Source organism: Pongo pygmaeus, chromosome 9, assembly GCF_028885625.2.
Source record: "Pongo pygmaeus isolate AG05252 chromosome 9, NHGRI_mPonPyg2-v2.0_pri, whole genome shotgun sequence".
Classification (NCBI taxonomy): domain Eukaryota; kingdom Metazoa; phylum Chordata; class Mammalia; order Primates; family Hominidae; genus Pongo; species Pongo pygmaeus.
In genome coordinates this window covers 23,810,249-23,836,770 of record NC_072382.2, presented here as the reverse complement: position 1 = coordinate 23,836,770, position 26,522 = coordinate 23,810,249, and the positions used below count along the sequence as shown (strand labels likewise).

General features: G+C 36.9%; 1 protein-coding gene across 3 annotated transcripts in view; it reads left to right on the top strand.

Annotated features, from left to right (window-relative positions):
- Window positions 1-26,522, top strand: part of TTC17 (tetratricopeptide repeat domain 17) — a 137,861-nt gene that overhangs the window by 15,901 nt on the left and 95,438 nt on the right. For all 3 annotated transcript variants that reach the window (XM_054441666.2, XM_054441668.2, XM_054441669.2), the window contains exons 2-8: window positions 5,976-6,065; window positions 16,390-16,559; window positions 18,191-18,302; window positions 18,546-18,677; window positions 23,411-23,520; window positions 24,054-24,198; window positions 24,651-24,790. In XM_054441666.2, coding sequence (XP_054297641.1) covers window positions 5,976-6,065; window positions 16,390-16,559; window positions 18,191-18,302; window positions 18,546-18,677; window positions 23,411-23,520; window positions 24,054-24,198; window positions 24,651-24,790 — 899 coding nt within the window. The remainder of the gene's footprint in view (window positions 1-5,975; window positions 6,066-16,389; window positions 16,560-18,190; window positions 18,303-18,545; window positions 18,678-23,410; window positions 23,521-24,053; window positions 24,199-24,650; window positions 24,791-26,522) is intronic.

Below are 26,522 nucleotides of genomic sequence, written 5' to 3'. Positions count from 1 at the left end.
CATCAGTGAATGGTAGTGCTTTAGCAGAGGGAGTTGGAGTATCTAGTAAATGTGGCAGAGTATCTAACAGATACTGTCCTCAAACAATTAACAGTATTAATATGCCTAGCATATACCTGAAAGCAAGTTACATACTGAAGGTAGAAAAAGAAATACATAAAAAAAATTTTGTGGGAAAGCACCCCCTATTCAATAAATGGTGCTGGGATGACTGGCTAGCCATATGCAGAAGTATGAAACTATATCCCTACCTTTCACCGTATACAGAAATTAACTGAAGATGGATTAGAGACTTAAATATAAGAAATAAAACTAAAAAAAATCCTAGCAGAAAACCCAGGAAATATCATTCTGGACATAGGCCTGGGCAAAGAATTTATGACTAAGACCCCAAAAGCAATTGCAACAAACCAGAAATGGACAAGTGGGACCTAATTAAACTAAAAAGCTTCTGCACAGCAAAAGAAACTATCAACAGAGTAAACATATAGAATGGGAGAAACTATTCTCAAACTATGCATCCAACAAAGATCTGATATCCAGAATCTATAAGGAACTTAACTCAACAAGCAAAAAACAACTCCATTAGAAAATGGGCAGGCAACACGAACAGGCACTTCTCAAAAGAAGACATACATGCAGCCAACAAATATGAAAAAATGCTCAACGTCACTAATCACTAGAGAAGTGCAAATCAAAACCACAATAAGATACTACCTCACACCAGTCAGAATGACTATTATTAAAAAGACCAAAAAAAAAAAGATGTTGGCAAGGCTATAGAGAAAATGGAAGGCTTATACACAGTTGATGGGAATGTAAATTAGTTCAGCCCCTGTGGAGATTTCTCAAAAAAAACAGAACTACCATTTGATCCAGCAGTTCCTGTACTGATTATATACCCAAAGAAAAATAAGTCTTTCTACCATAAAGACATGTGTACTCCTATGTTCATCACAGTGCTATTCACAATAACAAAGACGTGAAATCAACTTAGGTGCCCATTAACCATGGACGAATAAAGAAAATGTAGTACATATACATCATGGAATACTATGCAGCTGCAAAAAAGACTGAAATTATGTCCTTTGCAATAACACAGATGTAGCTAGAGGCCATTATCCTAAGTAAATTAATGCATAAACCAAAAAGCAAATACTGCATGTTCTTGTAAGTGGGAGCTAAATATTGAGTACTCGTGGTCATAAAGATGGGAACAGTAGACGCTGGGGACTACTAAAGGGTGAAGAGTTGAAAAACTATAAGGTATTATGCTCACTACCTGGGTAATGGGATCATTTATACACCAAACATCAGTGACACACAATTTACCCATTTAACATAAGTGCACACATACCCCCCAAACCTAAAATAAAAGTTGAAAAAAATAGATACCTGTATGTAGCAAAAATTGGTACCTGGATTTTGAATGATCTATATGTATTTAAATTTAAACCAGCTGTGATTATGATCAAAAATGTTTTGGAGAGACAGACATATAGTAATTAAACAATATAATAAATGCTATTACAGAAGTGTATATAAAGTGCTATGAGTGCTCAAGAGAAGGATGTCTTCACAAAAGAAATGTCATTTGGCCTTCATATACAGCACATGGATAGAAGTGCATTCCAGGTAGAGGAAGCAGTGTGTGCAAAGGCACAGAGGCTCTTAAAAGAGCCACAATAGTAATAAAATGCCCTAGGCAGAGGGACACAGGTGAAAATCAGGTGGAAGTTGAGAAATAACACATCAATACTTTCTGTATTGTAAAGTTTTCATTGGAATGTTTGGGCAAATTGTAAGGGCTGCAGATACAGTTTGATTCAGGACTCAAACAGTATAACAAGGATCGGTTTTTCTGTTTCTGTTTCTTTGCTTCTTCATCCCCATTCTCAGGCCCCATGTAGATACAAGAAGGCTAGTTACCAATAGCTCAAAGTTCTGGATTAGAGTGTCTTTAGTACCAACTGACCTTACTGGAGTAGTATCTCAGAAATAATCACCATGACCAAGGGAAAGGAATTCTCTGACAACGGCTTCCCATATGGGGAAGGAAGCAAGTGAGGTGCTTTTGCCACAGGGGGGACTTATGGATATTGGATAGCAAACACTACAAATACTCACTAAACAGAACCATTTCAGGTTTTACATAGAGGCAAAATCTTGGCAACTTTGAAGATTTTGATTTATGTTTTCCTTCATATTGTCTTAATATTTAAATAACTATAATTCTGAATTAAAATATTAAAATTATTTTGTCCCTAGTTTCTAACTTAAGGGGAAAAACTTTAAATGAGAATGGCATAATTTAAGATTATATTCATTTCTATTTGGAGAAGAGTGAGTTTCCCATGTTGCTTTCGTGTACTTAGATGAATACCATTTAAAAAAAAACAGTGAAAGTGTTCAGTATATATGAAGAATAAGTTGCACATGAGAGCTTGAATTAATGTTACACTGAAATGTTCAGTTTTCTGCCATAAAGAATAATTAAAAAGTGATTGACTCAAACTTGGTTTTTGTAGGACATCAAAAATGTTTATACTCTTAGATTGGTTAAGTTTAAAATGTTCACCCTTAATCTGATTTGGCAGTGAAATAATTACCCTCATATAGTGAGTGATATTTCCATGTTACCATGTGAACTTACTGAATTTGTTGAGATAGGGTTCCAGATTGGAGGTGTAGATATTAACAATATCTTGGTTAATTAAAGCAACAAATAACATGAAAATAATTTGATAGGAGTAAAATATTTACTCATGTTATATATAATTGGATACATGTACAGGTTGAGTATCCCTAACCTGAAAATGCAAAATCCGAAATGCTCCAGTGAACTCAAAAGTATCGGATTTTGGAGCATTTCAGATTTCGGATTTTCAGATTAGGAATATTCAACTTGTACTTATATAATGTATTCAAAGGAAAATGAAATTGAATTGCCTTATATGGCTTGTCATTTTCTTTATTATAATAAATTGCTACAGTAACAGTGAAATTTTGTTTACTTGGAACTCAGAGAATGAATCATTCTGAATAATAGAATTCCATGGAGCCTAATTTCCAGATACTTGATCAGGTTTTCCCTGTAGTTTAAATTTTTCTCTAAAATACTTTTCATAATTTCTTCACCTCCTTAAAGTAAGTGAAAATGATTCTAATTTTTCTTTACAATTCAGGTTATTATTTGCATCATTTATTGTTCTCTGCAGCAGTGGAAGTTTGTAGGGTTGTTTATCCTTTGTGAAAAAGCCATAAAGTGCTTTGAGATCTTGTGTGTTCATTATGTCCTTTTTAACCTACCTCTCTCTAATTCCTGTCTCCTTTTTGCTTCTGGACTTATAGCAGCCTCTTTTCAATGCTGAAGACTTTGAAGGCATATTACCATTCTTTTACACGTTGTATATGACACAGGAGTACATAGACTCTAAACATTGACTCATAGTGGGCCTGGCTTATAGAAGCTTAATAAACATTTATTGGTTGAATGGATGTTGTAACATGTTCATGCATTGCTTAAAAATGGGGATGTGTTCTGAGAAATGTGTCAGGTGGTTTCAGCCTTGTGCAAACATCATAGAGTATACTTACCCATACCTAGACTGTACAGCCTACTAGACACCTAGGCTACAAACTTGTACAGCATGTTATGGTACTGTAGGCAGTTGTAACACAATGGTATTTGTGTATCTAAACATAGAAAAGGCACAGTAAAAATACAGTATTAGGTTGGGCGCGGTGGCTCATGCCTGTATCCCAGCACTTTGGGGGCCGAGGCGGGCGAATCACGAGGTCAGGAGTTTGAGACCAGACTGGCCAACATGGTGAAACTCCATCTCTACTAAAAATACAAAAACTTAGCTGGGCGTAGTGGCGGACGCCTGTAATCCCAGCTACTCTGGAGGCTAAGGCGGGAGAATCGCTTGAACCAGGGAGGCGGAGGTTGCAGTGAGTCGAGATCACACCACTGCACTCCAGCCCAGGAGACAGAGTAAGATTCCGTCTAAAAAAAAAAAAAAAAAAAAAAACTACAGTATTATAATCTCATGGAACCACCATCACATATGCAGTCTGCCATTGACTGAAATGTTATTTGGCATATAACTGTATTTACAAACTTGTCAAACATACTCTGATAATCTTCTAAGGAGGAGAAGTATTTGAGAAGTGAGAAATTCACATTAACATTTCCCAAAGACAATTGTCATACATCTTAAAATTTAAGAACTTGAAAGTACCTCAGAAAACATGTATGTGAGGCTGTAAGTCTTCTGCAGTCAACTTTTATCTGGCAAAGATCTTTGCCATTTGCTGTCATCTCAAAAAGAGAAACACAGCTGTCAGTGAACTCCCTTCCTTCTGCTAATAATTTTATCTTTATGCCTCCTCTGTATCTTTGCTGAACTAAAAGCTTCAAGGAAATGATAAGTACTTCCTCACAATTGAATGTTGACCAGATCTATGCTATCGAAATATTATTAAACTTTGTTATCTAGTAACTTTTTAATCTAAAGCTAAGATTATGCTTTAAATAGTTCTTTCAGTCTTCATTTATCTCATTTTTTCTTTCTTGCGATTCTTCAAATATCAGGTAAACAGACTGGTTAGGCATTTTGTTTTTTGGTTTTGTTTTGTTTTGTTTTTTGTTTTTTTGAGACAGAGCCTCTCTCTGTTGTCCAGGCTGAAGTGCATTGGCGCAATCTCAGCTCACAGCAGCCTCCGCCTCCCGGGTTCAAGCGATTCTCCTACCTTAGCCTCCTGAGTAGCCGGGACTACAGTCCTGCGCCACCATGCCGGCTAATTTTTATATTTTTAATAGAGATGAGGTTTCACCATGTTGGGCAGGCTGGTCTCAAACTTTCAACCTCAGGTGATCCACCTGCCTCGGCCTCCCAAAGTGCTGGGATTACAGGCATGAGCCACCGCGCCCAGCCTTGGTTAGGCATTTTGGAATGGGACTGTCACACTTCCACAGTTCCTTCCCTCCCCCAATTTTATTTTTTCTAAAAATCTCACTTAAAAATACCTATAGAGTCAGGTACTAAATAGCTATCTCTTGATGTCTGGACAGAGTTGTAAATTAAGCACTTCCTCCTGCTTCCTTATGTAAAGCTCTTATACTCTGGTCACTGGCAGTAGCTTTAACATTTTTTCCTGTATCCCATTCCATTGGACAGTGGGTCTCTCTGTCACTTTATTGGTTGACTTAGGTTGTTTCTGATTGTCCTTTTGCAGCTACAAATGTTGTAGTGAGCATCCTTATGTGTATCCTTGCCTACTTATTGAACAATGTCTGTAGGATAGTTTCCTAGACTTTCTTTTGCTCAAAGGTTATGCAGTTGTAATATTTTGATATATGTTGTCAAATGACACTCCAAACAATGAGAACACATTTATAAGCCAGCTACCAGTATATGAGTGTTCATTTTTTCTACAGCTTCAACATAATTGTTTGATTTGTTGATCCAGAGAACATGAGCAATAAGTAATAAATCTCAAGGTTATTTTATATTATCTTTGATTTATGACTTCTACAAATAGCTTTCAAAAAGAGGTACATTTAATATTTTCCTTTTATCACTTCCAAGCCTATTCAGATATGAAATGTGCTATCAAAACAAGACAATTCATTTTTTAGTATTACAGGCATGAAACATCATTTAAGGAAGTTACTTTATCAATCACTGCCAAATACTTCTCTTCTTTGCTATTATATCACCTGTAAAGTCAGCATATGTACTTTGAATGCTTGTTCTTCCAAGTTGGAGTTCACAGGACAACTGTTGCACTTGTCATTCCCTTTGCTAACATTTACATGTGACCACTTTGAAATACTCCTTGAGTTTTGCTGAGGAGTAACGCTGATTACAATGGTGAATGAACAGTCATTTAAAGCATATTAATGACTTTGTTAATCCAAACCAGCATTAATGAAATCCAAGCTTTATTTATTTATTGCTTGCTTGCAGGTGGATTCACCAATGAACTTGAAGCATCCTCATGACCTAGTCATATTAATGAGACAAGAAACAACAGTTAACTACCTCAAAGAATTAGAGGTGAGGCAACTGGGCATTGTGAGATGCAGCTGATGCTTGTTGCATTTCACAGGAGCCATTGTGTTCAAAGAAAAGCTAAAGCATATTATTTTTTAAGTCTGAGTCTTCTGACTTTTGCGGGAATATACTACCTGCAATGTGTGTGTGTGTGTGTGTGTGTGTGTGTGTTTTTTAATCATTTTATCAAAGTGATATTTGAGTAGTAGTAAGAAAAACAGACTACTCTAGCCTGGGTATATGCGTGATTCTTAAAACTCATTTATCTTTGAACAGAATTTCTGTGTTTTTAAGTTTTTTCCATCAAATATGAAAATGATATAATCTCTGAAGATAGTCCTAGAATAATTTGGGTAAAATATGAAAAGACAGAAAGGTTTTAATAGCCTAAAAATGTAATTATTGTTTATTCTCAGGTAGTAAAAACTAATGTCTTCCGATTATGCTTTCTTATGGTTGACATGAAAAACATTAATCACCTTGTACCTTGAAAGCTCGAGGTACATTAGTTATTATTAGTGCTAATAAAATCTGACTTTTTTAAAATAAACATCAGTTTTCCTTTTCTCTAACATATTTCCATAAATTGATTTTCCTTAATAGCAAACAGTATTTGTTATTTGAAAAACTAGGGTTTTTTTTCTCTTGAAATCTCTGCTTTAAAGTTACAGTGTAAATTGAATCTAAATTGTAAAGAAACTGTAAGATGTAGAAACATTAAATCAGATTGCAAAATGAGAAAAAAAAACTAATGGGAATAATAATAAGAGTAGAATCGGAGTATTTGAGAATTAGAAGGAATCATAAGATCGTCCTCATTTTAGAGGCAAGGAAACAATTAGACCTAAAGACAATGAATTGCGTGACTTCACAAAGCAAGATATGGCAGAACCAGAAACAAAAGCTGTATCTCTTGACTTAAAAGCTGGCATACCTGTTTTTTGTTTTGTTTTGTTTTTTGAGTCGAAGTCTCGCTCTTGTCGGCCAGGCTGGAGTGCAGTGGCATGATCTTGGCTCACTGCCACCTCCACCTCCCTGGTTCAAGCGATTCTCCTGCCTCAGCCTCCTGAGTAGCTGGGATTACAGGCACCCGCCATCACACCCAGCTAATTTTTGTGCTTTTAGTAGAGATGGCTTTTGCCATGTTGGCCAGGCTGGTCTGAAACTCGTGACCTCAGGTGATCTGCCCACCTCGGCCTCCCAAAGTGCTGGGATTACAGGCATGAGTCACCGCACCTGGCCAAAAGCTGGCATACCTGTTAAGCCAAGTTGGCATGTATTTTCTTGTTATGTAAAAGTCCTGAATTTCATTTACATACATTTAGTATATTTATCAACATACATATGTCTACAAATAGTTATAAATATGTACTTTTAGAAAAATCTGTGAATTAAGAGAGAGAAGACTTTAGCACATGGTAACCAGCTCTGCCTAATTAGTGGTATATTTAGAGTGTTTCTAGAACTTGAATACCTCAACATTGTAAAAATAGTTTCTCACCTTGTTCCTGCTGGTTTTATCACTTGTAAATTTGGAAATGTTGATTTTTATCAATACTAGGAATTAGACAATAGGTATCCTTATAGTGCTTCATGCTTGGAAGCATGATCTATTTTTATTTAAACCCAGTGTTCAGAAAGATGCAATGGTGCAGAAAATGGTTTTTTGTTTTGTTTTGTTTTCAGGTATATAGACACATTGTATATGTTTATTGCTATCTTTTTTGGGAGGCAGTATTATATAAAGAGAAAGAGATTTAAATTAGAGGATATATAGGAAGAAAGTGCCATTTATTAAGTCAGTGAAAATGAAATGAAAAATACTGACTCCACCAATTTTTGGTTAAAGTAGTGTAGGAGTTTATACTTATACTAAGTATAAACTTCTATTTTTGTTTATACTTATACTGTGAAGCTTCTGCTTCATATGCATAGCAATGCCAGGTAAAATATAAAAATATAAACCAAAATAAAATGTAGGCAGGCTTGAAAGTAGTATAAGCATCTCCATAAACCAGAAATGAGGAGAAGCACTAAATTGGGAATGTGGCCAAAGCTACTGACCTTTTGGGCTCCAGGGCCAGGAGCAGACTATAGTGTCTGATATGCAGCACTGTGGAGTTAAGGGAGCTGACAATATTCCATGCAAGATGTAGGAACAGAACGAGACTTACTGCTTGAAGACTGGGATGGAGCCATTCTGCTCATAGAAAGAGCCTTGCAAAAATAATAATAATAATAACAACAAAAGAAAACATATCAAAAACAGAAAGACTAATCCTGATAACCAAAAAAAGGAACTGAATCATCCAGTAGTTCAATAATTACATCTTAAGTTTCCTGAATATCATTTTAGGGTAGAATATTTGGGATAGGAACTCGAAACCAAAAGTGGAAGGTCTGATTCTGAGCTTGGTAACTGGATAGAACCTGGAAACAACCACAAAACTATGAGACCTAGATGATGGTCATGGAATGATTGGAAAGAAGGGGATGAGACAGGGCGTGAAGAAATACTTCAGGGTTTCTGACCTGAGTGATTGCAAGGTTGAAGTTGATATTAGCTGAGATAAAGAAGACTGAAGGAAGTAGAAGATTGGGGAGGAGTTTGGCTTTGAAATGTTAACGTTTGAAATGCCTATCAGGCATTCAAGAATGGACATCACGTGGGCAGTTGGTTCTTCTAGTGCAAACTCAAGGGGAAAGATACAGGCTCAAGATAGAAATTTGAGATAGACTTAAAGCCATGAGACTAGATAAAACAGTTTATCTACCAAGTAGTGACAACTATATGAACATCTTAGATAACAGAAGACAGTGAAGGGTAAGGGAAAATCAATTCTGCTGAAATTCTATATTCTTTTAAACTATCATTTAAGAATGAGGGCAAAGTAATTTCTGACATACAAAGGCAGTACTAACCAGAGACCCTCACTTCAGCTGAAAAAAACATTAAGGATGTATTTCTGCAAGAAGAAAAGTAAACCTAGTGGAAGTTCATAGAATGTCTAATGATAAGTTAAAAACATTGATGAAAAAGTTGCTAAATTTATTTACTTATTGGGCTCTCTAAGGTCAAACTAGATAAAATTAATAATATATAGTTGGGTTGGAGCATGTTCAATGATTAAAGCATGTTAGACTGTTTGTCATGTTCAAAAGATAAAAATAACTGAATAAATTAAAATCCTATGGGAAAATTTATTGGCAAATATATTAAAAACTTAAGGATGTTGCTTGCTACTTTTTAAGTAGTCTTGCCAAAAAATAATCAAACTACAATATAATTTGTTATTCAATGTAATTGGTTTCCTTTGTCATTCTATCTCTTACATTATATATATTTAAAAGATTATTCTGAGAAGAGATTTATAGGCTTCATCAGACTGCCAAAGAAGTCCATGACACAAAAAGATTATTACTCTAGATCCTGCTGTCAATATTCAGGAAATACAGAAAATAGAGGAACATGTTCAGTGAACCTTGAGGACCTAGTCAGCAAACTCCCCTAGAGTGGCAAACTCTACAGAACAAACAATCCAATTTCCTTTTTTCTTTTTTCTTTTTTTTTTTTTTTTTTTTTTTTGAGACAGGGTCTTGCTCTGTCATCTAGGCTGGAGTGCAGTGGCATGAACACGGCTCACTGCAGCTTCAACTTCCTGGGCTCAGGCTGTCTTCCTGCCTCAGCCTCCTGTGTAGCTGGGACCACAGGCGTACACAATGCCCAGCTATTTTTTTTATTTTTTGTAGAGACAGCGTCTCACTTTATTGCCTAAGGCTGATTTCAAACTCCTGCGCTCAAGCAGTCCTCCCACCTTGGGCTCCCAAAGTGCTGGGATTATAGGCATGAGCCACCATGTCTGGCCCCAGTTTCTTTAACAAATAAATTACAAGGGAGTGGGGGAGAGAAAGAGAGTGGTATCCAGTAGATTAAAAGAGATGTAAGAGACAAATCAACCAATAGCGGTGTGTATGGACTGTATTGAATTCTGATTCAAACAAACTATATATTTTTTTATTTTTTTATTTTTTTTTTGAGATGAAGTCTTGCTCTTGTCCCCCAGGCTGGAGTGCGATGGCACAATCTCAACTTACTGCAGCCTCCGCCTCCTGGGGTTCAAGCGATTCTCCTGCCTCAGCCTCCCAAGTGGCTGGGATTACAGGCATGTGCCACCACGCCCGGCTAATTTTTTTTTTTTTTTTTAGTAGAGATGGGGTTTCATCATGTTGACCAGGCTGGCCTTGAACTCTTGACCTCAGGTGGATCCGCCCACCTTGGCCTCCCAAAGTGCTGGCTGGGATTACAGGCGGAAGCCACCGTGCCCGGCCACAAACTATATTTTTAAAAGAGAAGAAACAATTGGGAATTTGGATGCAGTCTGAATATTTGATATTAAGGAATTACTATTTTTTACATGGGATAGTGGTGTGGTGGTTTTATTTTTTTACAAAAGAGGCTTTTCTTTTCAAAACATACTGAAATATTTACTGACGAAAACCAAAAACAAAAAAAAGTAGGGGCAAGCACTAACATAATAGACATGCAGGCCAGGTGTAGTGGCCCACACCTGTAATCCTAGTACTTTGGGAGGCTAAGGCAGGAGGATTGCTTGAGACCAGAAGTTTAAGACCCTGTCTCTACAAAATAATTTTGAAATTAGCTGGGCATGGTGGCAGGCACCTGTAGTCCTAGCTACTGGGGAGGCTGAGGCAGGAGAATTGCATGAGCCCAGGAGTTTGAGGTTACAGTGAGCTATGATAGTACCACCACACTCCAGCATGGGTGACAGAGTGAGACCCTGTCTCAAAAAAAAAAAAAGAAATCTATAGTTACCAAACTTACAAATAAAAAAAGAGGATGTAGGAGGAGAGGAGAGAACATAGAAAAAGTATCTACTATGCAAATGCTAAGCAAAAGAAGGGTGATATGGATGTATTTATACAAGTTCACAGTTCCTTATTTGAAATCATTGGGGCTATATATATGTTTAAGAATATGGTTTCTTGTTTTGGTTTTTTAATTTTAGAAATGTTAGGCCAGGCACAGTGGCTCACGCCTGTAATCCCAGCACTCTGGGGGGTCGAGGCAGGCAGATTGCTTGAGCCCGGGAATTTGAGACCAACCTGGGCAGCATGGAGAAATGCTGTTTCTACCAAAAATAGAAAAATTAGCCAGCAAGGTGGTGTGTACCTATAGTCCCAGCTACTTGGGAGGCGGAGGTGGCAGGATCACCTGAGCCAGGGATGCGGAGGTTGCAGTGAGCTGAGATTGCACCACACCACTGCACTCCAGCAGCCTGGGTTACATACCAAAACCAGGTCTCAAAAAACAAAACAAAAAAAAGAAATGTGATGGGCACAAATCTACTTCTCTCAGGGCTGTTTCAAACTCTACAATCAGATACATTAATATTTCTTTAGTGATGTGTATGACCATGCGTGGTAAGAGCATAAAGACTGTAAAATGGCTTTCAATCAGGTTTTGTTGCCATGTGAATTTTAATGCAAAAAATTTTTTTAAAGCTTTAGGTTTTCAGAATTTTAGATTTACAGTGATAAAGAACAGTGGGCCTGTCTCAGGCAAAATAAGAGCCTAAAATAATTAATAGACAGATACTACTTGCTAACAACCTACCAAAAAATATAATATATACTTGTATGTACCTAACAGCTCGGCCTCATGGATGTGAGTATGTTTATATCAAGACAGCAAAAACTGACAGAATTACATGAAAAGTCAACCAGAGGAAGCGATTTTGCAGATCTTTATCAGAAACTGATAAGTCCAACAAAAATACTATAAAATACAGGAGGTAACACCTTTGGATCTATATATATCTATATGTAGATGTGTGCAGTGGGACATAGAAAAAGAGATAGAGGGAGCGAGTATGCCCTAAATTGAACAAAGAGAACCTACAGTGTTTTCAATGTAGAATATTTACCAGAATTGACCACTACCAGCATATAAAGGTAATAATTTACAAAGTTTTGTTATCATGCATAACATGTTCTCTGATCACAGTGCAATTAAGTTAAAAGAAATAAAATACACATGCCCAGGAAAAAAGAGAGAAAACACAAATTTTTGAAAATCTTGAAGGCATTCTTAATCACCCATGGTTTAAAGAGAAAAATCACAAAACTTTAGACTATGGTGAGAACACTTCATTTCAAAAATCCTGAAATGAAGCTTAGATATATTTAGATATGAATTTATAGAAAAATGCATTTATTAAAATAAATGGCACAGTAACTCACATTTGTAATCCCAGCTACTTGGGAGGCTGAAGCGGGAAGATTGCTTGAGCCTAGGAGTTTGAGTCCAGACAGGACAGCATAGCAAGAGCTTGTCTTTAAAAAGAAAAAAAAAAAAAAAAAAGACTGAAAAGAAATGAGTTAAATATTCAACACAAGTTAGAAAACATAATAAACCAAATAACTAAAATAGCCTAATATAAATATGGAAATAATAACATAAATAACATAAGAAATTAAACAGTCTCAAGAAAACAGTATTGTTTATTTAAAAAATAAACCAAACTCTAGCATCAAGGCTTACCAGAAAAAAAGAGAAATGACAGAAAAAAAGAAATGTTAGTGATGAAAAAGCAGATATCAGATAAAGATTTTTTAAACTAAAGACATAATTATTAATACTACAAAAACTAGACCAATAAGTTTGAAAACTTAGGTATAATGTAAGGTTTTAGAAAACATGAAATATAAAAATTGATTGAATAAATGGGGAAAGGATAGACTTTTTATAAATGATATTAGGAAATTGATTGTCCATGTGGGAAAAAAATACCTTTCAATGTACAAAAAAAAAAAAAATTCCTATACAGTTTAAAAATCTAAGTATGAAAAGTGAAACTTTTTACTAAAAAAAAAAATTGGTAGACAATCATGCATTGCTTAACGTCAGGAATATGCTCTGAGAAATGTGTGGTTAGGGGATTTCACCATTGTGGGAACATCATAGAGTGTACTTACACAAACCTAGGTGATAAAGCCTGTATAACATGTTACTGTACTGAATACTATAGGCCATTGTAACATAATGGTAAGTATTTGTATATCTAAGCATAAAAAAGGTACGTAAAAATGTGGTATTATAATCTTATGAGACCACCACTGGGGTCCATTATTAACCAAAAACATCTTCATGTGGTACTTGACTGTAGTTGATTGATGTAATTACGATCTCAGGTTTGTGAAGGATTTCTTAAATAAAACAAAGTACAAACAATTAAGAAAACAGTTGATAAAGTTGCCCACCTTATAATTAAAGTTTTTCTTCAAATGACAAAATTAAAAGATAAGCTACAAACTAAAAGCCGATACTTGCCATGCATATAACTCAGAGGATGAGTTTATAGAATTACTTTTTCCATAAATTTCTATAGATTAATTTCTTACGTATGTATGTATTTATTTATTTATTCATTTTTGTGAGACAGGGTCTCACTCTTGCCCCAGCTGGAAAGCAGGTAGGATGATCATTGCTCACTGTAACCTCATTGCCTGGGCTGTAACCTCATTGCCTGGGCTCAAGCAGTCCTCCTACCTCAGCTTCTCCAGTAGCTAGGACTACAGGCAAGCACCACCACCACACTTGGCTAACTTTTTATTTGTTTCGTAGGGATGGGGTCTCGCAGTATTGCCAGGCTGGTTTCAAACTCCTGAACTCAAGTGATTCTCTAGGCTCGGACTCCCAAAATGCTAAGATTATAGGCACAAGCCACCACGCCAATCCTACAAATCAGTTTTTTAAAGAAGAAAACCTATTGGGGGAAAAAATAAGCAAACTTAAACAGTCAATTCACAAAATATCTCATAAACATATGAAAATATGTTCAATCTTATTAAATATTATTCTATTAGTTGATATAGTCCATATTTTATAGTGTATTAGTCAGCTTTTGCATTGGCAACAAATAGCCCGCAGAACCTCAGTGCTGTTCTCATGAAGGAAAGTGAAGGCTCAAGGAAGAACAACCAAATAATATAAGCCTGGTTAAAGTTTCTACTGAGAAGTGACATACACCATCTCTACTCACATTCCATTGGCCAAAGCAAGTCATGTGGCCATGCCTTGAAGTCAGTAGGGCAGGATAGCATAACTCCATGAAAAGTGTGGAGGGAATAATTGGAAACAGATCATAGGCTCTGTCCCCATTAATAATAACCCCGAAAATCTTAATGGCATAAACAATAAGGTCATGCTAAGTGATGATTCGGGGCTCTGTTGGGGATCTGTACCATGTCACTGTGATCCATAAGACAGGACCTAGGCCGACAGAGCAGCCACTGTCTGTAATATTGGCATTCTCAGTAGCTGAGGGAAAAAGAAAGAACATGGTGAAGCACATACTAACTCTATAAAAGCTTTCCTATAAAAGGGTCACATGGGACTTATGTTACATTGGCCAAAGCAAGTCATGTTGCCCAAGCCTGAGTCCAGCAAAACAGTGATGTATCATCTTGTAAGGGGGGGCAGGATATTAGTGAATAGTAATACAGTCTATCACAATAACATAGTCTACTACCATAATAAATATAACAAAATAATGTTTCATACCTATTTGATTGGCATAAGTTAAAAAGTATGACAAAACCAAACATTGCTAAGATTCTGGGGATATAGGTGTTATGATCTACTGGGACAATTCTAATTGTTATAATCACTGTGAAAAGCAGATTGACACGTCTATATAAAACTGAAAATGTGCATCCCATATGACCCCCATATTTCTGCCCTTGCTAGAATTTTTCACGTGTACAAGGAGACATTTATAAGAATATAGTAGCATTTTTAATAGCAAAGAAAGTTTTTTTTAAAGAAGCAACATAAATGTTTACAGGAAAATGGATACATATTTATACATCCATTTAAATGAAAAATTTAGAGCTATCCTGACTAATGTAGATAAATCTCAAAAACATACATACTTTTTTTTTTAAGTTGTAGATACATTAAGTATGATACCATTTATATAAAATTTTAAAACTTGCAAAGCAATGTTGTGTTTTGATTTTGGATACACATATAATGAAAGTAATATTTTAGGAGAGTAAGGGTAGTGTAATATTTTATAAAAATATACATGGAAATGACACATAAATTCAGATTAATTATAAGAAATTAGAGATTCAGAAGACATTAAAGAATACCTTGAACTCCCTTTTTTTTTTCTTTTAAAAAAAAAATCTGAGCTGGGCATGGTGTCTTATGCCGGTAGTCCCAACACTTTGGGAGGCCAGGGTGGGAAGATTGCTTGAGCCGAGGAATTTGAGACCAGCGTGGGCAACATAGTGAGACTCCATTTCTATAAAAAATAGAAAAGTTGGCCAGGCATGGTGGCTGAAGCCTGTAATCCCAGTACTCTGTGAGGCCAAGGCGAGTGGATTCCTTGCACTCAGGAGTTTGAGACCAGCCTGGGCAACATGGCAAAACCCCATCTGTATGGGGAAAAAAAAAAAAAAAAATTAGCCAGACATGGTGGTGTGCACCTGTATTCCCAGCTACTTGGGGGGCTGAGGCAGGAGGATCCCCTGAGCCCTGGAGTTTGAGGTTGCAGTAAGCTGTGATCGCACTACTGCACTCAGCCTGAGTGACAAACTGAGACCCTGTCTCAAAAAAAAAAAAAAAAAAAAATTAACTGGGCATGTGGCACATGCCTGTAGTCCCAGATACTTGGGAGGCTGAGGTGAGAGGATCGCTTGAGCCCAGGAGGTCGAGGCTGCAGTGAGCTGTGATCGCACCACTGCAGCACTCCAGCCTGGGTGACAGCAAGACACTGTCTCAAAAAAAAAAGGGCGGGTGGGGGGAGATAAAATATTGGCATATGATAGATATGGGTGGTGAAAATGTGGATATTTGTGTTATTTGTCTGTACATTTGAAAAAATAGATATTTTATGGGTGACAGGAATTAACTGGAATACCCAGGTACCAATAGCAACATGTACTATGTCTTGAAGGATTGAAACAACCTGACAGGTTTGTTTTCACTGCAGAGCCATTTTGTGCCAGTAAAGTTAAGTTAGTAGATGTGCTTCATGGGTAGTCAGAAATCATATTATGAAGGCACATGTGTGCCAGTATGATAAATGTTGTGTTTTGTTACTTTCTGTATGTGGACATCTTTTTTGAGAAGCTTGTGTATGTTGACTAAGTTAACTAAGGGCATTTTCAGAATTCTTGTCTTGTCTTCCTACATAGAGGATTCTGACTTCTTCAACTCAGATTCCCCTTTCTCTTCAATGGTAGTTAGACTAAAATATTAGAAGAATCCATTCTGTTGTTACTTTCTTCTCAACAGAAACAATTAGTTGCTCAAAAAATTCACATAGAAGAGAATGAGGACAGAGACACAGGACTGGAACAGAGACATAATAAAGAAGACCCAGACTGCATCAAAGCCAAGGTGCCCTTAGGGGACCTGGATCTATATGATGGCACATACATAACTTTGGAGAGCAAAGACATCAGGTAAAGAAGTTCTCTTTCCAAAAATAAAATTGCTTTTTCAAACATTTCCTTTCTCAAATTAGTAAGAAATTATTTCTGTAGTAAGAGTAAGCTTCAATCACAGATGAGTTTTAGAATTTTAAAGTTCAAAATACATATTACATGTAGAATTCTTATAAATTAATTTAAAATATTTAACACCACAGTAGAAAATGGAACAACTTGGCTGGGCGTGGTGCCTCATACCTATAATCCCAGTACTTTGTGAGGCCAAGGTGGGAAGATTGCCAACAGCCAGGAGTTTGAGACCAGGCTGGGCAATATAGCGAGACCCCGTCTCTACAAAAAAATTGTTAAAAATTAGCCAGGCATGGTGGTGTGCACTTATAGTTGTAGCTACTGAGGAGGCTAAACTGAGAGGATCGCTTGATCCCAAGAATTCAAGGTTACAGTGAGCTATGATGGTGCCACTCTACCCTAGCCCAGACTCCAGGCTGGGTGTCAGAGTGAGACCCTGTCTCTTAAAAAAAAGGCTGGTCGTGGTGGCTCACGCCTGTAATCCCAGCACTTTGGGAGGCCTAGGCGGACAGATCACGAGGTCAGGAGATCGAGACCATCCTGGCTAACACGGTGAAACCCCGTCTCTACTAAAAATGCAAAACAAATTAGCCAGGCATGGTGGCGGGCACCTGTAGTCCCAGCTACTCAGGAGGCTGAGGCAGGAGAATGGCGTGAACCCGGGAGGCAGAGCTTGCAGTGAGCCGAGATGGCGCCACTGCACTCCAGCCTGGGCGACAGAGCAAGACGCCGTCTCAAAAAAAATAAAAAATAAAAGATAAATAAATAAATAAAAATTAAAAAATAAAAAGAAAAAAATAAAATTGAACAATTTGTAGTTAAAAAAATTAACAAAAACTACCTATGGCCAATAAACATGGAAAAAAATTTCTCAGAAATTATCAAAAAAGTACAAATGAAAACATTTAGATAGTTTCATCTACCAAAATGGAAAGCATATCAAAAAAATAGTAACTGGTAAAATGTAGAGAGACTGTCAGTGGAAGTATAAATCGGTTTAACATTTCTAGAAACAACTGAGCAGTTGTATTAGTTATTAAAAAGTCCGTGATCTTATTCTGTGACCTATCTACTATTTTCTCTGTGATTGACTTTAATTTGAACTCCCAAAATGTTTGACTCTTCATGGCAGCTATGTGAAAAGGTATGAATATTGACTAACAATTGTGTAAAGTTGAGATGCTATGAGAACATGGGGAAAATTTGACATTTCTTAAAGTATTATTGACTGAGCGCAGTGGTTTACGCCTGTAATCCCAGCACTTTGGGAGTCCAAGATGGGAGGATCACTTGAGGCCAGGAGTTCAGGACTACCCTGGGCGACATAGTGAGACCTGTCTCAACAAAAAGTAAAAAAAATTAACTGATTGTGGTGGTACATGCCTGTTGTCCCAGCTGCTTGGAAGGCTGAGATGAGAGGATCGCTTGAGACTAGGAGATCAAGGCTGCAGTGAGCTGTGATCATGCCACTGTACTCCAGCCTGGGCAACAGAATGAGACCCTTTCTCTAAATAAATAAATAAAGTATTGTTTATCTCATCTTTTATTCATTCATTGCTTCTTTTTGATTTTAGTCCTGAAGATTATATAGACACAGAATCTCCTGTCCCTCCAGACCCTGAGCAACCTGATTGTACTAAAATTCTAGAACTTCCATATAGTATACATGCTTTTCAGCACTTGAGAGTAAGTAGAGAACTTTAGGAATTTTTTTTTTTTTTTTTGCATTCTTCTTTCGTTGGTCTCTCACTTATAAAGACTATTTCTCTTTCTTCTCTCCTTCCGAACAGCTTTATAATTTTATAGACATCTCTTATTTCTTAAAATTCCAAAATATTCATATTTCAAAATAAATACTACAAGATACTGAATTATTTGTCATCTTTTATATCCTTTGATATGTCTTTTGAATCTTTTTCTTCTCTTCAGGGTGTACAAGAGAGAGTTAATCTTTCTGCACCTCTACTACCTAAAGAAGACCCAGTCTTCACATATTTATCTAAACGGTTAGGAAGGAGTATAGATGACATAGGTCACCTCATTCATGAAGGCCTACAGAAGGTAAGTCATCAGTCACTTAAAGAGCCAGCAGGCTCTGTGTAAACAGAAGATATTTTTATTTTGGAAAATACCTGACTAATTTGTTTTTATCTAGAAGATGATTTAAAATTACACTTACATTGATGCAAATTGCATAGTTCAGTGCTGGGGAGAAAAATGGATAGACTAGTCTCCTTTCCCAGGAAGAGATGCTGGAAAGTTTTATCTAAACTAATTGATGAAAAACAAAATATAAACTGACATAAGCAACAGGGTTTATAGGCTGGATTATATACATTGTGTAAGTAAGAAAGTTAATGTTTTAGTGTCGTTAATATATCTATACACAATACATGTATTATTACTGTTTTCTGAGACAGAAAAAGAATCTCACCAGCAACAAAATCTTCACTTTCTTTTAAGGGAATATCTACTTTAAAAAAAAATGAAATAGGGAATTATGTAACAGGATCCAAGAATTTAAATGTATCATTCAGGATTAACGTGGGCATTTGGAAAATGTTTTTGCTGTTCTTTGTGCCTAAAGAGTATCATAAAATGCAGTTTACTTTCTAAGCAGTATTATAGTGGTATAAAATAAGATGTATAATTGCCACCTTTGTATACAGTTTATTCAAATACATAGCTTTGTATATTGAGAGGAATTTTCAGATAAAAGTCCGATAATAACTTGACTTTCAAATGCTTTATATGTTTATTTCTGTAGCTGTGTTACCATCTTCATCTTATTTTTCTGAAGGTAATGTAAAACTTTTACGTTCCCAGAACTTGATGAGTAATAAGAGAAAACTGGCCCAGGATTTTACAGTGTCCTTCAGAGAATGGTTAGTTGAGAGTAGACCATAGTGGTAAGTGTTCTATAGAAAATTAAAACAGAAAGTAACTGGGTGGCTACTTTAGATCTAGCAGTTGGGGTTATCCTCTCCAGAAAGGTGAAATTTAAGCTGACACCTGAATCATAAGAAGAAACCAAAATTCAAGGACCACGGAAGAGCATTCTAGGCCACAGCAAAGGCTCTGAATCCTGATTGAGGTTAGGTGGTTGTATTTGTCTGCTCAGGCTTCCATAACAAAGTACCACTTTGGACCGTTTCTGCTCAAAACACTTCTGACACCAAATATATGGAGTTTTTTCTCACACGACTAATTCTCTGGTTCTCCCGACATCAACTAGGTGTTCTACAACTCAATACAATTCTGACACTAACTACCTGGAGTTAGCACAGACCCCACAGGTCAAGGACTCAGTCCCACAAGGTTACCTGCACTTCAGATGCCGGTCGCAAGTCAAGGCCACCAGACAAATCAGCTATAAAGTCAGGATGTTCCCACAGCTGCCTCCCCAAGTTAGAACAGCTCACAGAAGTCAGGAAAGCACTTTACCTACTATTATTGGTTTATTGTAAAGGATGCAATTCAGGAACAGCAAAAGGCATAAGCCAGGGAATAGGGGGAAGGGGTGCACAGAGCTTCCATGTCCTCTCCAGAACACCACCCTCCTAGAGTCTCAATGTGTTCACCAACCCAGAAGCTCTCAAAACTCTGTTGTTTAAGGGTTTCTATGGAGGTTTCACTATGTAAGCATGATTGACTAAAGTATTGGCCATGAGTGATGAACTCAATCTCTCTCTCCTCTCCCCGAAGGACAGGGGGAGGATGGGATTCTGAAAGATCTAACCCTCTGATCATGCCTTGGCTTTGCTGGGACCAGCATCTGTCCTGAAGCTATCTGGGGGCCACCTGCCTCCAGTCATCCCATTAGCATATGAAAGATACACATTACTCCTGTGATTCTTCAAGTTTCAGGTTTGTGTGTCAGGAACTAGGGACAAAGACCAAATATATTTGTTCATACCACATACTAGGTGGCTTAAATTTATTTCTCATAGTCTGGAGGCTGGGAAGTCTAAGATCAAGGTCCCAGTGATTTGGTTCCTGGTGAGGCCTCTCTTCCTGCCTTGCATATGGCTGCCTTCTCTCCGTGTCCTCACATGGCCTCATCTGTGTGCATGCTTAAAGACAGAGAGAGATCTGTCTCTTCCACTTCTTACAAGGACACTTATAGGAAGAAACCAAATTTGGGCCCCAATCCTTATGACCTCATTTAGCCTTTATCCACTCCTCACAGGCCTGATAACACTTGAACATATGAACTTTGAGGAGACATAGATAGACTTTCAGTCCATAACAGGTGGCAGGCAGCCAAATTCAGGCCAGTATTGCTGGAACCTGGTGAGCAAGGGGAAGGATGATAAGGAATGAAGCCAGAGAAGTAGGCCAGTGCCAGATTATGTAAGGGTCTGAAATCCGGGGTAAGGATTTTGGATTTTATTCCAAGTGTGCTGAGAAGTTGGAGCAGAGAAGCAATGTATTGCAATTAATAGTTGAAAAGATCACTTTGATTACTATATGAAGAAGTTATTGAAGGGGCCACGACTGGAAATAGACCTGTTAGAAAGCTGTTGCAGTAGTTCAAGAGAGAGATGAAGGTGGTTTGGACTAGCAATTGTTAGTAGTGGAAATGAGAGGACTTGAACTATTCAGGAGATATTCAGGAGTTTAGAAGCTGATGAGTTAGATGTGGGGATTGAGGGCAAAAGAGGAATCAAGGAAAACTTAAATTTTTGACTTGAACAACTTGGAGGAGAGGGTTGGGGTGGGAGAAGAGAAAATAAGAGTTCTATTTGGGCCATGTTAAATTTGAAATACCTATATGAGTTTGGAATTTCAGGGAAAGTTAGAGTTGGGCACATGGAGATTGATTATTAAATAATGAATATCTGAAGCGATGGAACTGGATGAAGTCATCTGGGGAAGACTGAAGTTTGAGAAGAAGCCTGTCTGACTCCTGGGCACCTCCCACATGTAGTTATCAAGCAGAAGGGGAAAGCCAGCAAAAAAGACCAGAAAGGGTATCCTGCAGAATGTGGTGTCCTAAGAGTCAATGGCAGAAAGTGGTCAAAGGAAGGAGGGAGTAATTCACAGTAACATTAGAACATTTATAGATTTGGGGGAGATTTTATGAGAACTACAGAAAGATATTTCTTTAAATATATATTTTTATCTTACCCCCAGTATGCTATGATAGATATTTAACTTATCATGATCTCTTCAGTAGTTCATGTAGAACTATTTTTTTTTTTTTTTTTTGAGATGGAGTCTCACTCTGTTGCTCAGGCTGGAGTGCAGTGGCGCAATCTCAGCTCACTGCAAGCTCCGTCTCCCGAGTTCACGCTATTCTCCTGCCTCAGCCTCCCAAGTAGCTGGGGACTACAGGTGCCCGCCACCACGCCCGGCTAATTTTTTGTATTTTTAGTGGAGATGGGGTTTCACCATGTTAGCCAGGATGGTCTCCATCTGACCTCGTGATCCGCCCGCCTAGGCCTCCCAAAGTGCTGGGATTACAGGCGTGAGCCACCACGCCCGGCCTCATGTAGAACTTTTAATTGAACTTTTTGTCCCAGTTTACATTATAATGTGAAAATAAAAGATGAAAATCAAAACCAAAGCATTTGTTGATTTGAAAAACAACTTTCACAAAAGGCCATCAAAAAGAAAACTGAAACCCCGGCCACAAGTCAGTTGTGAAGAATGTACTGTGCTTTAACCAGCTTCAAGTAGAAGTTCATAGTTGATCTGCTCATAATGTTAAAATCTGTAATTGCATCACTCAAAAATCACATACTTTTCTTGAAGACAATACGTAAGGATGAATAATGCAGGATTGTACTTATTGTAGTCTTAAAAAACTACGTTTAACTAAATTTAAACTATTTTTAACTACATTAAAATAACTCGTTTAAAAATAATTGGTCCTTGTGAAAGATTCATTGAAAATCTATAAAAGAAAGTAAAATTAATAATTTCAAAACTGGTTTGTAATATATTCTTTTGGAGTTTGATTTTTACACAGCTTTATAGTTAAAACATAATTATTCCCCATAGTATACGTTTTTAATAGTAGAATTGTGGGAGTCAAAGGGTAAATGTAATATACATTAATATGTATGTTAATGTGATATACATTACATTTTTAAAGCTTTTTACATACATGTCAAATTGTCCCCCAGAAATGCTATAGTAACTTAGCATTTCTATAGTTTAATATCTAAAGTTAATAATATTCAGTAAGTATTGGCTTTCTTTTTAGTCTTTGCCACTTTGTAAAAGGAAAACTTGTATCTTTTAAATTTCTATTTCTTTGTGAAGTTACACATTTTACATACTTCTTAGCTGTTTGTTCATGTTTTTGGCCCTTTTTCCTCTTTTTTTTTTTTGTCTTTATGTTTAGAGTAAGCCTGTTTGTGCCTTCACTCAGATACTACATAAATAGAAAAAATTCTAAAATGTTAATTTCAGGAATTTCATGTTAGAGCTATTTCTAAGTAGATGAGGTCTTCTGACTTAATTTCTGAAGTCCTGAAAAAGGGCTCAACAAGTTGTGGTCAGTTGGTGGGATTTTTCTTATTTCCGTCTTGGAATAAGCTGGAATTGGATGGTCTCTATATGAAGATCACACCCTAATGCACGTGCTTAGCTGATGATTAGAATGCTCTTTTGACAGGTATAGTTTCTTTGTACTGTGTCCTGTTCTTTATCATTGCTTATCATTCAGTCTGGCTCTTCTTCCTCTTGAATTTCAGAAGAGCCAGAATATTAAAGGTGCTCCTTTTGAGTATTCTAAGTTAAACTGTCTTGAGTCGTGTTTGTAATTTTACTTTTTTAATCTCTAGAACACTTCCTCGTGGGTACTGTATAACATGGCTTCATTTTACTGGAGAATTAAGAATGAGCCATATCAGGTAGTAGAATGTGCCATGCGAGCACTTCACTTCTCTTCCAGGTAAGATTCCTCCTCTTCTGGACCTGATTTTCCACATTCCTCAGGACTGTTAAAGAAACAATACATAAGAAAGCAGTAAGAAGCAACATTGCATTATATACTTTTCTCCATCCCTGTTCAAAGAAATAAGTCCCACCACAAAAAAAAAAAAAAAAAAAAATCACAGATGTCAAAAACTTCAAAGTGACAATTGTGTAATATACTTTCCATTTCCATTAAGGAAAAAATATGTAGATGCCCTATGATTCACATGATACTTGAATGGAATTATCATAAACTAAGTTTAACTTTTCTTAAAGCAAATATAAGCCCTAAATAAATTGTAAAATCATACAGTGTCTGCAATACCTTATTTTAGTGACAAAATTTGTAGCTATCAGATTAAGAACCATCAATAATTTAAAAATGAAACACTATGATTATCTTATTTTCTCCACCTATATCTTAGTTTCCTAAGCACAAGTAACTTTGAATGTCATTTTTCCTTGTCAAGTGGTTCTACATAATCATGGAATATGTGCTGCTTTCCTTAGGCACAATAAAGACATTGCCCTGGTCAACCTGGCAAACGTTCTACACAGAGCACACTTCTCTGCTGATGCTGCTGTTGTGGTCCATGCAGCTCTGGATGACAGTGACTTCTTCACCAGCTATTATACTTTGGGGAATATATATGCAGTAAGTACTACTCTTTGTTTCATGAGTCATGCTAGTTGCCACTTTCTTTTTTTTTTTTTCTCCCCCCTCAGTAGAATGTTACTTTTTTCCATTCCTTTTTTGGTCTGAACAATGGAAGTGAAATTAGGAGGAAGAAAAATCCTCAACACAGTAATGTAATTATTCTAGTCTCTTGCCAAAAAAAAATAATAATAATTAAATTGGAATTTTAAACTTCTACAGGTTACACCTTTTAAGGTTAGCAATACCTTCCAACTAAACCATCCTATAGTATGCCTTAATATTGTAGGGATCTGGTCACTGATCAAAATAATGGTCACTGTAGAGTAAGATGTAGGTGTGATCTCATAAATATTAGAGGATTTGGACAGATGCAACCAGGCCATGGCTAACATTTTTTTTTCCCGTGTGTGTGTGTGTGTGTATGCGTATGTTTGTTTTTGTCTCTTCAGATGCTTGGGGAATATAACCACTCAGTGCTCTGTTATGACCACGCTTTGCAGGCCAGACCTGGGTTTGAGCAAGCTATAAAGAGGAAGCATGCTGTCCTATGTCAGCAAAAACTGGAGCAGAAATTGGAGGCTCAACATAGGTAATTGAGAGGAAAAATTTCACTCAAGCACTAGCACTATCGAACCTTAGGTTAAATCTGTGTAGGGGATATCAGTGTTAATTTGGTAATTGGAATTAAGAAAGAAACCTCTTCACTACTGCAAGTCCTATCCTTTTTCTGTAAGTCCTGGTGGTTTAGCATAATTCAGTGGTTGTGTAGAGGAATATCTTTAATTGTATGGATTCCTGCAACTAGAGAATATTTGTAGTAAAAGCTGTCACTTAAATCTTGACAATTTTGACCATTGATTACTTTTATGAAGTCAGTTGAGGTGGGGAGACTGGGATACTTACTAACTTCGTTGACTACATTTTTATTTCCGTAGAATATACTAAGTTTCAGTAAAATCACTTACATGTGCAATAGCTGATCTTTCTCCTCTTGGAGAGAGGTGGTGGCTCCTAGGGTTGGGCTATTGTTAAGGTAGTTAAATGGCATTGAGAGACATTATTTGGCCCACGTTTTCATCATGATTGTGTGTTAGGTTGTACCGTAATGGAAGTCTATTGTATTTGATCCTTGAGATATAATAAGTTAAAAAACATTTCCTTCAATCAGTAGGGCTAGTTAAGAAGCTTCATGTTAACTCAGAAGTGAATTTTTCATATCTCAGAATTAGCTGTAATATTTGAGTTTACTTTGGTTAGTAGAGAATTAAACAGAGATTTAGAACTCGTTAAACTTTTGTATTTGCTTATTTTCCAATCTTTTTAAGGCATAATGTGGTAGGAAGTAAAAAGGATGACAGCTTGCTTATTCATAACTGGTTTCTGTTATACCTGGCTGAGCTTTTTCCAATATCATGCTCTTAATAATTGAGCTGGCTGTATCTTTACACAATCTGTATAGCTCCTAAAATCTCTATATGTTACCGTGTGTAATAGGCAGTATGGGTTTTCTGATTAAATGTAATCAGGCAGCTGATTTACTGAAATCAGGTGGTGAAGCATATTCCTTTCGAAGCATAGTTTCTGTAGTTTTTCCTGGCCTGTAACCAATAAGCTAGAGTATGAAAGCAAAGTACTGTGGCCCCTAACTCTTAACTTTGTCTTTAAGCAGAATCTAGGGAAAAAGTGAAAAGGAGGAAAGGATTCTAGAAAGACTTTGAATGTTGATGGAACTAATGCAAATTTTGTAGAGAGAAATAGAGTTGTTAAATACATAAACTTGTATATTGTCATGTATTTTTTTTATGGCACCTGAAAAATGCAACATACCATTTGATGTCATGATAGTTGTATTGCCAGGTGTCATGGCTGATGCCTGTAATCCCAGTTATTCCGGAGACTGAGGCAGGGTGGAGGGGAGGAATCACTTGATGCCAGGAGTTCAAATCTAGCCTGGGCAACATAGCAAGACCCAGTTTCTAAAACTAAATTAGCCAGGCATGGTGGTGTGTGCCTTAGTCCCAGATACTCCTCAGGAGGCTGAGGCAAGAGGACCCCTTGAGCCCAGGAGTTGAGCCCAAGAGTACAAGGCTGCAGTGAGCTACAATCAGGCCTCTCCATCCAGCCTTGACAACAGAGCAAGACTCCATTTCTTTTTTAAAAAAGTTGTATTTAAAGGAAGAATTTCACATTTATCTTTTTGCCCTATTATTCTTGAACTGGTGGTACAGGGTTGTATGTTAAATAAAAGGAAAACACACAGTAATTGTTGCTGAGAACCAGAAAAATCTATGCGTTTAAGTGGGTTTAAAATTTATGATTTT